The sequence below is a fragment of the Anser cygnoides genome, chromosome 19 (genome assembly GCF_040182565.1).
Source record: "Anser cygnoides isolate HZ-2024a breed goose chromosome 19, Taihu_goose_T2T_genome, whole genome shotgun sequence".
NCBI lineage: Eukaryota > Metazoa > Chordata > Aves > Anseriformes > Anatidae > Anser > Anser cygnoides.
The window spans coordinates 7,985,923-7,997,041 of record NC_089891.1 but is presented as its reverse complement, the minus strand read 5'-3'; the positions used below and the strand labels follow the sequence as shown (position 1 = coordinate 7,997,041).

The 11,119-nt window shown below is 48.3% G+C and overlaps 2 protein-coding genes across 2 annotated transcripts in view; both read left to right on the top strand.

Moving 5' to 3' along the window:
- Nucleotides 1-6,708: 6,708 nt before the first annotated feature.
- SMIM36 (small integral membrane protein 36) lies at nt 6,709-8,230 on the top strand. The gene has a single exon (XM_066980265.1). The coding sequence runs from the start codon at nt 7,901-7,903 to the stop codon at nt 8,228-8,230; it is 330 nt and encodes a 109-aa protein (XP_066836366.1). The 5' UTR covers nt 6,709-7,900.
- A 36-nt stretch (nt 8,231-8,266) lies between these two features.
- Nucleotides 8,267-11,119, top strand: part of MMD (monocyte to macrophage differentiation associated) — a 42,281-nt gene continuing 39,428 nt past the window's right edge. Inside the window, exon 1 of the mRNA XM_066980261.1 lies at nt 8,267-8,322. Coding sequence (XP_066836362.1) covers nt 8,282-8,322 — 41 coding nt within the window. The 5' untranslated portion in view covers nt 8,267-8,281. The remainder of the gene's footprint in view (nt 8,323-11,119) is intronic.

The following is an 11,119-nucleotide window of genomic DNA, read 5'->3' as shown; positions in this document are numbered from 1 at the left end:
TCCAGCCAAATGATTGACGTATACATTTCTGTCCTTCCATTGATGTAACTTTTCAATTTCCTGTTGATGTCTAAGCTTGATTTATTTTTCCATTTATTTGGGTTTTACAAAGAGCACTAAAGAGCTTGGCACTTGGGTCTCTTTTTTTTTTTTTTTTTTGTCAGTTCAACTCTCTTAGTCCTCGATCACTTCATTGTTCCTGCAAACAATGAAAAAGAGAGATGGAAAGAACAGCTGTGAACAGCTGGCTTGTTCACCAGGTGTCTGACTGGTATTCAAGTATCCTCTTTTGAGGCCTGTATTCCCTGAAAAAGCCTAAAAGAGTTAAATTCAGGCAAAGGTAATTTAGTTTGCTGCCTTCAAACACAGTATGTTATACAGATTTGCAGAGATCCTAGCGAGGAGCCTGAAAAATCAAACCAAACAAGGAAAGCTGCTTTAGAAAACCTCAGGGGTTTTCTCCCTCTCATTGCACCCCAGCTGCATCAAGCGGAGAGCTCTGCAAGACCTTCTGAGGCTGATTTTGCCAAGTAACTTTTAGAGAACCCTTCCTCTTCTCATCATCCAGCTCCTCTCTGTCTCCTTCTCCCAGCAGGGCACTCAGCAAGGCAGCAATCAGGAGCTGGAAGCCACTGGTTTTGCAGAGCAACTTGAGCAGGGGCTGCTCATGACCGCAGTGACTTGTGTTTTATTCTGCCTTTCTAAACCTACACATACGGGCAAAGAGCTTTTACCTATTCCCAGCTCATACAAGTCCTTTGGTTCCTTGAAAGTTAGCTACGTGTTGCCAGTTGTCCCAGGGTAGCAGAGTCTTGAAAGCAAATCAAGAAAAAGCAGATTGAATTCAGAAGCAAAACTGATTTATTGCCCGCAGATTTGAAACATGATCACGCCAGCACTCGAACATGCCCCAGGAATAGTGATGTATTCCTTACATCCCGCCCCACAGAGGTTTATTCAAGGCAAACAGAGAGGCAAATACACAGATGTCATCCTGTGGAAAGATGTAGGTATAGATTTTGTGCCAAACAGGCTGGGAAACTATTCTGCAGCACGTTTTGTTAATGGCAAGAAATGGTGTGCAGCATTGCCAAAAAGTTGGAGCCTTCAGTTCCTCATCTTCCCTCTCTCAGGCTGGGCATTGGAGTTTATCCTACACGTCTTTTGCACCTGACTTTTCTGGGAAGTCACCCAAGGGTGCCAGCAACCACTTTCCCCTTCTGGGCTGTAGCTGTGCCCATGAAGAGGTGACCACAAGTGCTTCTTGTCCAGCCTGCTGCAGTCACAGGGAGCCAGATTAGCAAAATCCAAGTTTATTGGGGAAAAAACAGAAGGAAAAAATATAGCCATAAGTAACAAAGCAAGAAGCTGTAGCACTCTACACCAAGAAGCTATGGCTCTTGCTCATACTAAGTGCTTTACTACCTGCATTAGTAATTATATTTCTGGCAGCCACAATGTAGTTAATAGCCCAGGTTCAGCTCAACGTGCATGACAGGGCTGAATACTGTGTGCACCTAAATCTATGTCACTTCTGCAAGGCACACGAGCATGTACTTCAGTGGCAGGGACATGAGGGAAGTGTATCCTTAGAGACTTGGCTAAAATGATTTGTGCAGCACAAAGTGGAAACAACAGGGAGGATGGGATAGTTTATATGGTGCAATTTTGAGTAAATTCAGCTGGGATAAGCAAAAGGAGATGCACTGGATTTGATGCAACTGTTCTCCATAGTTCTGATTTTATCTGTGCATTATCTTTATTAACTCTTGCGTAAAATATGCTATGGGGCAGAAGACAAACCAAGCGAGCAGCCTGACTCCAACAGAAATGAAATACCGTTTGAGCTCTCCTGTACCCATTCCAGGAGAATTGCATTAAATATCAAGCATTTTAATTTCTTCCTCCTGATTTCAAGTCATTTCAACATTAATAATGACATAATTACATTTTACTATGGTTCTCAAGCAGCCAAGGACATGTGGACTGACTAAATATATCACAGCAAGTGAAATTAGATTTGCCACAGTTTGAGGTAGTTTCGTGTGCTTGCTTGCGTCATGGGTGCAGCATTACAGACAAGGTTTCTTTTACTTGGGTAGATGTCAAAACCCTCACATTGCTTCCTTGGCTCTCGCTGGAAAGTTACCTAGAGATGAAAAATGAGCATGTTTCCTTTTCTTCAGATGTTATTCCTCTGTATGCTCTCACCCTACAGAGTAGCACTGACTGATAGGCACCCACTCTCTTGTTACTAGTCCAGGCACATTGATAAAGTTATAGAGATTTATCTCATGTAGATCTGGAACACAGTTCTAAAAATCTAGCTTTACCTTTCACATTACTCGTAACTTCCATGTTAACAAAATATTAAATGTTAAGCTAATTGATATAAAAGTTCAGCATCATTTGAGTTACTTCTTACTAAAGATCACAAAAAGAGTGATGAGAGTGCTGCCTGACCACCCCTTCTAGTGAACCTGCTGGTTGGGGTCCAGCTCTCCAACCCCTCAGTTCCTTTGCCATGCATAATCCTGGAGGGGTGCACAGTCATCTGTGGGAAAATTATTTTGCCTGCAAAATCTACATCCAAAAAAAATATATCGCGGTACAAAATCAGATCCCTTTGGGTTTTGCTTTGTGCAGCACCAACGAAAGCAGGACGGATGCCAGCAGAGCCCTCCAGCAGGAGCTCAGGTGGGAGTAAACACCAGCACCCTGCTTCCATCCCATACAGCTCAGCCGGAGCCCTGAGACAAAGGAAGCACAACCAGAAAGATAGCTGAGCAGCATCTGCCACCTTATGGCAGTTGTGCTCATTTTCCTGAGGACCAAATCCCCTCCAGCTGAGTCCTCTCTCGTAAATTGGTTTGCAGATAAAGAAAATTAGATATAGCCAGCATGTTGGCCTGCTGGGTGCTGAGGGGTTGTGGGTTTGGGAGTAGTGGAGGTTAAGTGTTTGGGGATGGGAGCTGGAGTCATGCAGGCAATATCTGTGAGCAGTGCTTGATATGGTAAGGCTTAAATCTTTGTTTTGAGCTTCTGCCTTTTTCAGCAAGATGCAGGGCATGCTTAACCTCAAGTGCCAGCTGCCTCTTTCACCTCTGTAGGATCATCCATAGTCTCACAGGCAGGTGCTTTGCTGACTGATGGATTTGTGGGTTTAGGGTCTTGGGAGGGGACCACAACCCAGATAACTGAGTATGCTAGTCCTGTGCATAGTGGCTATGCTGTGTTTTCCATTTTTATCTTCTTGAATTTCTATTCACATATCAAGAGGAGTGTTATAGCAGTTCTTTTCTAAAGCTGTAGGGATCAAATAGATTATATTATATATATGTATATAGACAGAGCAGGAAATGCTTTAACCATAGCGCTTAAATGCTTCCTGACAGAGCGCATAGCAAAACCCCAACGGTGGAAAAACCTTTTCTCCCCCCACGCGCTGCCAGAGGACAGAGCCCGCTGCCCCCCGGAGCCCAGCGCGGGGGTCCCGGGGCGCCCCCGATCCCGGCGCCCCCGTGTGGGCGGCCCGCAGCGCTGCGCCGGGGGGCGGCTCTGAGCGGCGCTGAGCTGAGGGACCCATGGGAAATAAGGGCATGGAGGTGAAGGGGCAGCTACCTGCCAGCCCGGCTCGTGGGGAGGGGGGAAAGAGCCCCCCCACGCCGCAGGCTAAGCACGAAGGGGTGTGTGCCCTTTCTGCGAGCCCCTGCACCGCTCGCCCCCGAGGTGTCCCGTGCCCTGCATCAGTTCCCCATGGCGTGTGTGTTGCAGAGCTGCCCTCGCTGGGTTTGCTCTGGGCGTTTGGGATTTGGGCTGTAAGTTCTGGAGTAACCAGAGTTTGGTTGCTGACCGTGGTGGGCTACTTCCCTCCGATGCTGCGGCCTTCTGCAGGGGGGAACCAACGGGCTGGGACAGCAACCCACACGCTGGCTTTTGGTGTGCCCCACTGCAAAGGCCAGGATGGGATCCCTGTGGTTGGTCTGTCCTTCTGGACACCCCATTTCAGCCTGTTTGTTGTTCTGTTTGAAATTCATTATTGTTGCTGTTGTCCATGTTCCACTCTGTTCACGCTGCACCAGGATTGAAGAGATTTATTTACGAGGGGCTATTTTTAGCAGTGACACTGCAGATAAGCCAATCAAGCCCAGCACCGATGGCTCTCGCTGGGCGGCAGCTCCAAGGTGCAGCCAGCTGGAATGGGGTCAGCTGCGTCGAGCAGTGCTTCCCGCAACGCACCAGGCTCTGCCGGTGCTCTCGACTGCTTCAGCTGCATCTGGGAAGCACCGGGTCTGAATGCTGCTTTTTGTTTCCATATGGCTGCTCTCTTTGGGATATTCTGCTGCATGCATCGTCCCAGTGTGTTGTGCTACGTGTCACCCATCCAGGCTGCTGTGTCTGGGATCTGCCAGCCGAAATGCTCATGGGGTCAGCCCTAACCAGCTTTGCTTGGAGTCAGCACAGCAGGCACCTAGTGCTTCACTTGGCCAAGTTGGACAAACACTGCTCCGCTGGCCTTCTGCGGCAGACCAGATGACGCTGTGCTTCCCTGCAGACTGATTTCTTCAGCCATTGCCTGTGTCCCCTTTCAACTTGTGCCGTGGCTGCACTTGAAGGAAGGGGAGCGCTTATAACTGTCCCACTGGGGCCTCTTCCCAAGGCTTTTGCTGTAATATCATTTCTGTCTGATCATAGAGGAGTTGTTTCCTTTTTTAATAACCTCAGAACTTATCTGTTGTGAAGGTCACTATACAGTGATTTCAAGCAAAATTTTTAAAGATACGTAACTTTCAGTTTATGCACATTTTATTTCTTTATATCTCACCCCAGTTGAACTGGTTGCTTATAAAAAAAGGTGTTTTCATCCGGAAGCATCTATAAATCAATGCGGATGAAATAAGAGGAAAAAACTGCAGGAAGAATTGAATGTGGAGTTGCATTGGTGGCAACTGGTGAGCTCAGATCTTCAGCTCAGAGCTCTAAACCCTGGGATGGGCTTGTTCTTTTTTGTTGTTGTTGTTTAAATGGTAGAATGGTGAAATAAATAAGTAGTAGAAAAAATAAATAGCAGACTCCGGCAAATCCACTTTTAGAGGGTATTTCAGAGGCTTTGTGCAAATTGCCCTCTCTGTGCTCTGGCAGAGCTGATCTGGCTCTGAAGCAGTTACAGCGGAGCTGAACCGCAGACTTCCGAGGAACACCAGTCCTGCAGAAAAGCAGCACTTCACCCCAACCCATGTGCCAGCTTGCTTGGGTTCTTCCAAATCCTGCAAAACTTCCAGGACTCCCATTTGCTCAGGGAGAAATGCACATCCACTCACCTCAGAGGTGTCAGCGCTCCATCAGTAGAGGCGCAAACAGATCTGGAAGGTTTTTCTTAAGAGCGGGGTGTGTGGCACGAACAGCATGGGCATGGTGAGGGCTGGGCAGGGGGGGACGGCGGGATGGTGACCAGGGAGCAACGCTGGCTTGCTGGAGTGAGACTGCACCGTGCAGAGCCTGGGGATGTGTGCAGACGGGATCCTGAGAGGCGTGATATTCCTGGCAAGGGTGCCAGCCACAGTACTGAACCCTGGCAGTTCTTGGCTCAGGAGTATCAAAGTCAACACCTTCCTCGTGCTCTGGACTCAGGCTGGGAGGAAGCAATGTGCGTTGGACAAATCCACTTGCAGACTCCAGTTTCCAGTGCACAGGCTGCTGCAAGCAGCTCGGGGATGGGGCCCCAGGGGTCGCAACAGAAGCGTAAATGCGAGGTCTGCTCGCTGTGCTTCGGACCTGGGTGCAGCCGTCAGGAGGCGCTTTGGAAACGCGGCGTGGTTTCGCTCTAAGGCACTGTTTCGGGAAGCTGCAGAGATGTAGAACCGTGGAGGCTTTTCTCTTGCCGGGCAGGAGGTGGTGCAGTAATCAAGTTCCAGATTTTACTTTTTGACAAGCCCCTCTAAAAGCTTGCTAAATTAAATGCTTAACATCGTGCATCTCCTGGCTGCAACATCAGATCGAAATCTGAGTGCTGGCTATCAGTGTGGGAGGAGTTAGAGAAAATTCACCTTCTGGTGATCTTTAAATAAAAGGGAGAAAAACAACATCAACTTGCTTTTGTGAGGATGGTACTGAGTTTACAGAGCCTAGGCTTTATTTGGAGACTAATCTAAAAGACTTAAACTAATTCAAAATCCCCCTAAACATAATCTGAAATGTGTATTCTCACAAATCTCTGCCAACATGTGAACTACATATAAATTATTACTTTGGTACTAACTTTTTGTAGTGCAATGTGATTGAATTTTAAAACCATGAACCCTTCTGCCTTTCAAAGGTACTTGTACTTCTGAGTCATTAAGGAGGGATTTTAAAAAGACTTTCAAATGTTCCCAGCTAGAAGCTGAAACCAAGTCCCAGCTCCATTCATCATTGCTTTGGAGGAGAACTGCATACTGGAATGCCTTACCTTGTCTTGAAACATCACAGTTTTGGTCTAAACTATGCTCAAAAGCCAAGTTTAGTCGGCTTTGGATGTGTGTGTAATGGGTGACAAATGCAGCACGAGGCTTGCGTCAATGCGCATCCTCTTGTTGCAGGCTCCCCTCCTCTCCATTCAACATGCCTCCTGCAGTGCCGGCTCTGTGTTTATTTCTCCCTGATACGAATGTCTTAAGGGCTAAACAGGGCCGTGAGGGCAGACTGGGGGGACGCAGACGATGTTGGCCTTAAAATGAGCGGCGTGCGTCGAGGTCTGCGGCAGCCGGATGGCCCCATGACATATTTCTTACAGCTTAGACGTGCCGGATCGGATTCCCGCTGACACGTAAAGCCCTTTTCCACAGCTCTGGCAGCACTAAGACTGAGACAGCCTAATCTCTTACTAAGACCCTCCTGTGCTGTAATGCTGACCAAAACCTTGGAGTTTTGCGTGGAAGCAGCGAGTGTGCTGACGTAGGGTCTGGGTGCTCGTTGGCATCATCTCCTGCCCTTCCCATCTGCCTTCCTGGTGTCCTACACCTGGTACAATGCTCTTTGGAGGAGGGATGCTCTCTCCAGCTTCCTTTTCCATGGAAACAAGCAGGCAATGTGTGGCAGCTGCGTGTGTATCGCTGCTCCCTCATCAGCTTCAGAAATGCAAACCTTGAAGGTGCGAAAAGTTCTTGCTGGTTTTGTGGCTGGGCAGCCTGGCACCGCTCCCAGGCACGGGACAGCCACGCTGCCAGCTTGGCCATTTTTTGGCAAGCGGGGAGTCTGTGTAGGGAAAAGAAATTAGTGCTGCCCGGGCTGGAGAAGCTGTGGTGGCAACAGACCTGGCTGGTTGGGACAGGGCTGTGAGTGCTGGCTGGGCATCGCCTGCGGCAGTGGGAGATGTGTCCCCGGGGCTGCTAATGGGGAAGTGGGCAATAAAAGCTTTTAATTCATGTTCAAGGGCCCTTTATAGCCCAGGGGCAGGGCACAAAGGTTTTGTTGAAATCAGAATCAGGCTGACTAGTCTTTGAGAAAAGTTACCTTGCAAATGACTCTCTCCCTATTTTATCTCTGTACTCATTTACTAGTGAATGGCTCGGTTTTATTCAGCCCACAGCCACAGTGACTTGGTCTGGGGCCCAAACCCACCTTTAGGGGGGAGCGCCTGCAAAATGCCCTTAGAGGAAACACGGTTTGGTGCCTGCCTGTCAAGGAAAGATAGAGTCCCTGAGCAAGGGGGATGTTTTGCTGTCAATATAGCATTCAAATTTAGCTTCTGCCACTGTAGGCAATGTGGCATTAAAAGAAGGAGCTTAAGTTATTAAACTGAGCTGCTTTAATCATCCAGTTCGGGGAAATCTATTGCTACAGGAGACCTGAGGATTAATGTATTTTTACCGCAAAGCCAATACATCTATTCTGATCAGTTAGCGTTCGCTCACTCGTGCATATGAAACTTCACTGTCCGGGTTTGCACTCCATAGTATGGGATCAAATGGAGTTTTATTTGGAGATTGACCCTGTTACCTTGAATCTCATCATTCTGGTAGCTAGCTATGTTATTTTGCTCCTGGTTTTCCTGATCTCCTGCGTGCTCTATGACTGCAGGGGGAAGGATCCCAGCAAGGAATATGCTCCCGAAGTCCCTGCGAACAGCCAGCCTCCCATCCGGCTGGTGGTGATGCAGCAGGGCTCCCCAGGCACCCGCTGGGCAAAGGGACTCGTCTCTGCCTACGAGAACGCCTCCGACCTGCCGGGGAAAAGGACTACTGTTGTGTGAAGGGACCTGCCCTGCGCTCCAGTTCCTGCCGATCAGCCTGCCTCGTCTGCTATGTTTACTCTCCGTTTGCAAAAGGATAACCCGTTCACAAGGTAAGTTGAGATGCCAATTTATTTGCTACAGCGCTATTGCCAAAGGGGTCGTTTTGTGTTCAGCTGTATCCTGTGCTGATACAGGCTTGCACTGCTGCCTGTCATCCATAACGAGACTAATTTCCATTTATGCTGGTGCTGCCTCGCAGCCTGCTGGCAGCCAGAGGCAGTGACGCGTTACCTGCTCCGGCACTGGAGAAGGGCCTTTGGTTTAGCTGCGGGTCGTGTTTGGTGTCACTATTTTTGCACGAGTAGTGTTGTGCAAAGCATCCCAGCCCCGATGGGCTGAGCTGCACTGCCCTGCAGCCTCTGCACATCTTCCAAGTGCAAATGACCTTGGCAGGCTGTTCATCTCTCCAGTGAGAAAAGAAATGCTTAAGGATTTCAAAAGGTTAGAGATAGCGCCTTTCTGATAGCAGCCAGCTGCTGCTCCCATCAGAATTCAATACTTCCCGTGCTGTTGTCAGCTCCCCAAGGGCAGCTCCAGCCTGTCCTGGCACTCATCCCCCACGCGCAGCACACAGCAGCCCCTTGCCAGGGTGAGACCCACAGGAATGTGACAGGACACAAAATACTTCCTGGCAAAGCCTGGTACAATGCTTCTTTCCCCAAGGAAAGTGTGAACAGGGGTAGATTTACCAGTAATGCCATAGGAATCAGTCACTGCCGCTGTCCTCCCCACTGAAGCAGGCCCTGCAGCGATGCAGCCGCGTCCCGGCTCTCTGTGCGCATTTCTGTGCATCCCTCTCACCTCTGAGCCTTCCTCTGGCTGTGCCCCTCTTCAGCTGGGTATCTCTGGGCCACAAGAAGGCTGGTGTTGTATCTCCAGTAAATCTGCATTGGTTCCTGTTGTTCTTCCCATAATTTAGGAGCTACAAGCTAAGGGCCTTCTTTGGCCAACTAATTTCTTCTACATCTTGCTGCTTTTCTCCCTCTTGGCCCTGAAGTTACTGTCTCCCACAAGAAAGAGAAATGTTTTCTTTGTCCTGGAGGTGAAGCACAAAGGGGCAGACAACAGGGATGCTGAGCTCGGAGCCACTGGAGTGGCTGCAGCACTGTGCAGATGCTCCGAGCTGCTTGGAGCCAGCTGGGTCCTGCTGCACCCCCAGCCCGGGCTGCAACCCCCCGGGGTGCTGGGCAGCCACTGGCCCCGTTGGTCCCTGCTGCACTCTGCTACTGGTGGCCAAGCTAGCTTTTTATACATATATATGTTTGTGTGTGCGTGTACATACGTATATATATATATATATATAACACTAATTTGGCTACAGGAAATTCATGATGTAAGTTGGTTTGTTCTACCCGAGCACAGAAAACTGAAATCTGTTCTCTGAAATCCTAATGCAGGATGCTTGATGTTATGTTACTGCATCCCTTGGGGCAGATGGCTGGAGTTATTGTGTACAGCACTTCTTAACTGGCGGATCCTAACAAAAGATTATTAAGGGAAAAATAGCACCAGACCCACACAGTTGCAGTTATCTCTCCTATTCGCTGTTTTACGTCATCTTTGTGCGAAGTACCTGCCGAGGCCTGTACAAAGCTTTAGTAAGCACTGGGGCAGATTTATTACCAGCCTACATCAGGCGTAGTGGATGACTCACTGGGTGCAGCGGTCCTGACACCTTCTAGACAGGCATTTTAAACGCCTCCAGAAATAAACTGCAGCAAATTCAAACCACGACTGAGTAAAGCTGTCAGCTGGATTGCACAGTTTGTGCTCCAGCTGGGCAGCAACCTGCGCTGCATCCCCAGCCATGCTGATTTACACGTCAGGCTGCAGAGCATCCTGGCGCTGGAGAAGAAATCCTGAGACAGAGGGTAGCTTTGTATTTTTCTGAATTAAAAAAGAAACAGGCAGAATGTGGGTTTTTTTTGTGATGGTGGTGGTTGCTTGTTTTTCTGGGGGAGAAAGAAGGGGTGTCAAAACCTGATCTCATCCTCAAGAATTTAGTTTTCAAGCTGTCCTTTGCAGCCTTGTGTGTCAGAGGTGCACCTCATTTTGGAAGGAAGATGAGAGCTGGGGACTGGAGTAAGAACCACAACATGGTGAAACAGCTGGTAAATTTTGTTGGTGGCATGGTCCTCTGCCACATATCGTACTGAAATAACTATGTTGAATGCCTTGTTTTGCTTGTTTAGCACTAAAAAAGTTCAGTTAATTAACTGCAGGTTCTGGTGCTTTTGGCAGAGTTTGGCAGTGACTGAGCTGCTGGTATGTTGTGGCCTGTGGCACCCAGGCAGGCCAGCGTTACCATTCCTTGGGCTCTCCTGCCTGCCTTATCTTTAGCTTGTAAGCTCTTTAAAGCTTTTTGATGCATGTGTGTACATCATCTAGCATGCAAGGAGCCTCCTCAGTGATAAGGGATCCTTGGTGTTAGGGACCAGCAATAATAATCTTCGCTGAGAAGAGTTGGAGGGGACGAAACAGATCAAAAATATCAGTGTCATCACAGCTGTTTTCTTTATTGATGTGAGATGTATAAAATGCCACGATGCCAGCAGAAAGGTCTACAGTTCTTTGTCAAAGGTCATGGAAATAGTGCAATGGTACCACAACCCAGCCGCTGTACTTCTGACACAATGTGTGCTTGAGTAAGCAGTTATGCATACAGAGACAGAGACTTGCAAAGCTACATTAATAAATACTTCAGATAGCAGAAATTCTCCCGATGCATAATTTTCTCTAACAGCAAATATTTTGTGTATATCAACCAAAAACTCTTGGCTACTTGAATCATCAGTGGCAAATCTGTTGATTTTGGTGTGGTTGTTTCCTTGCTAAAGCTGTAGATAG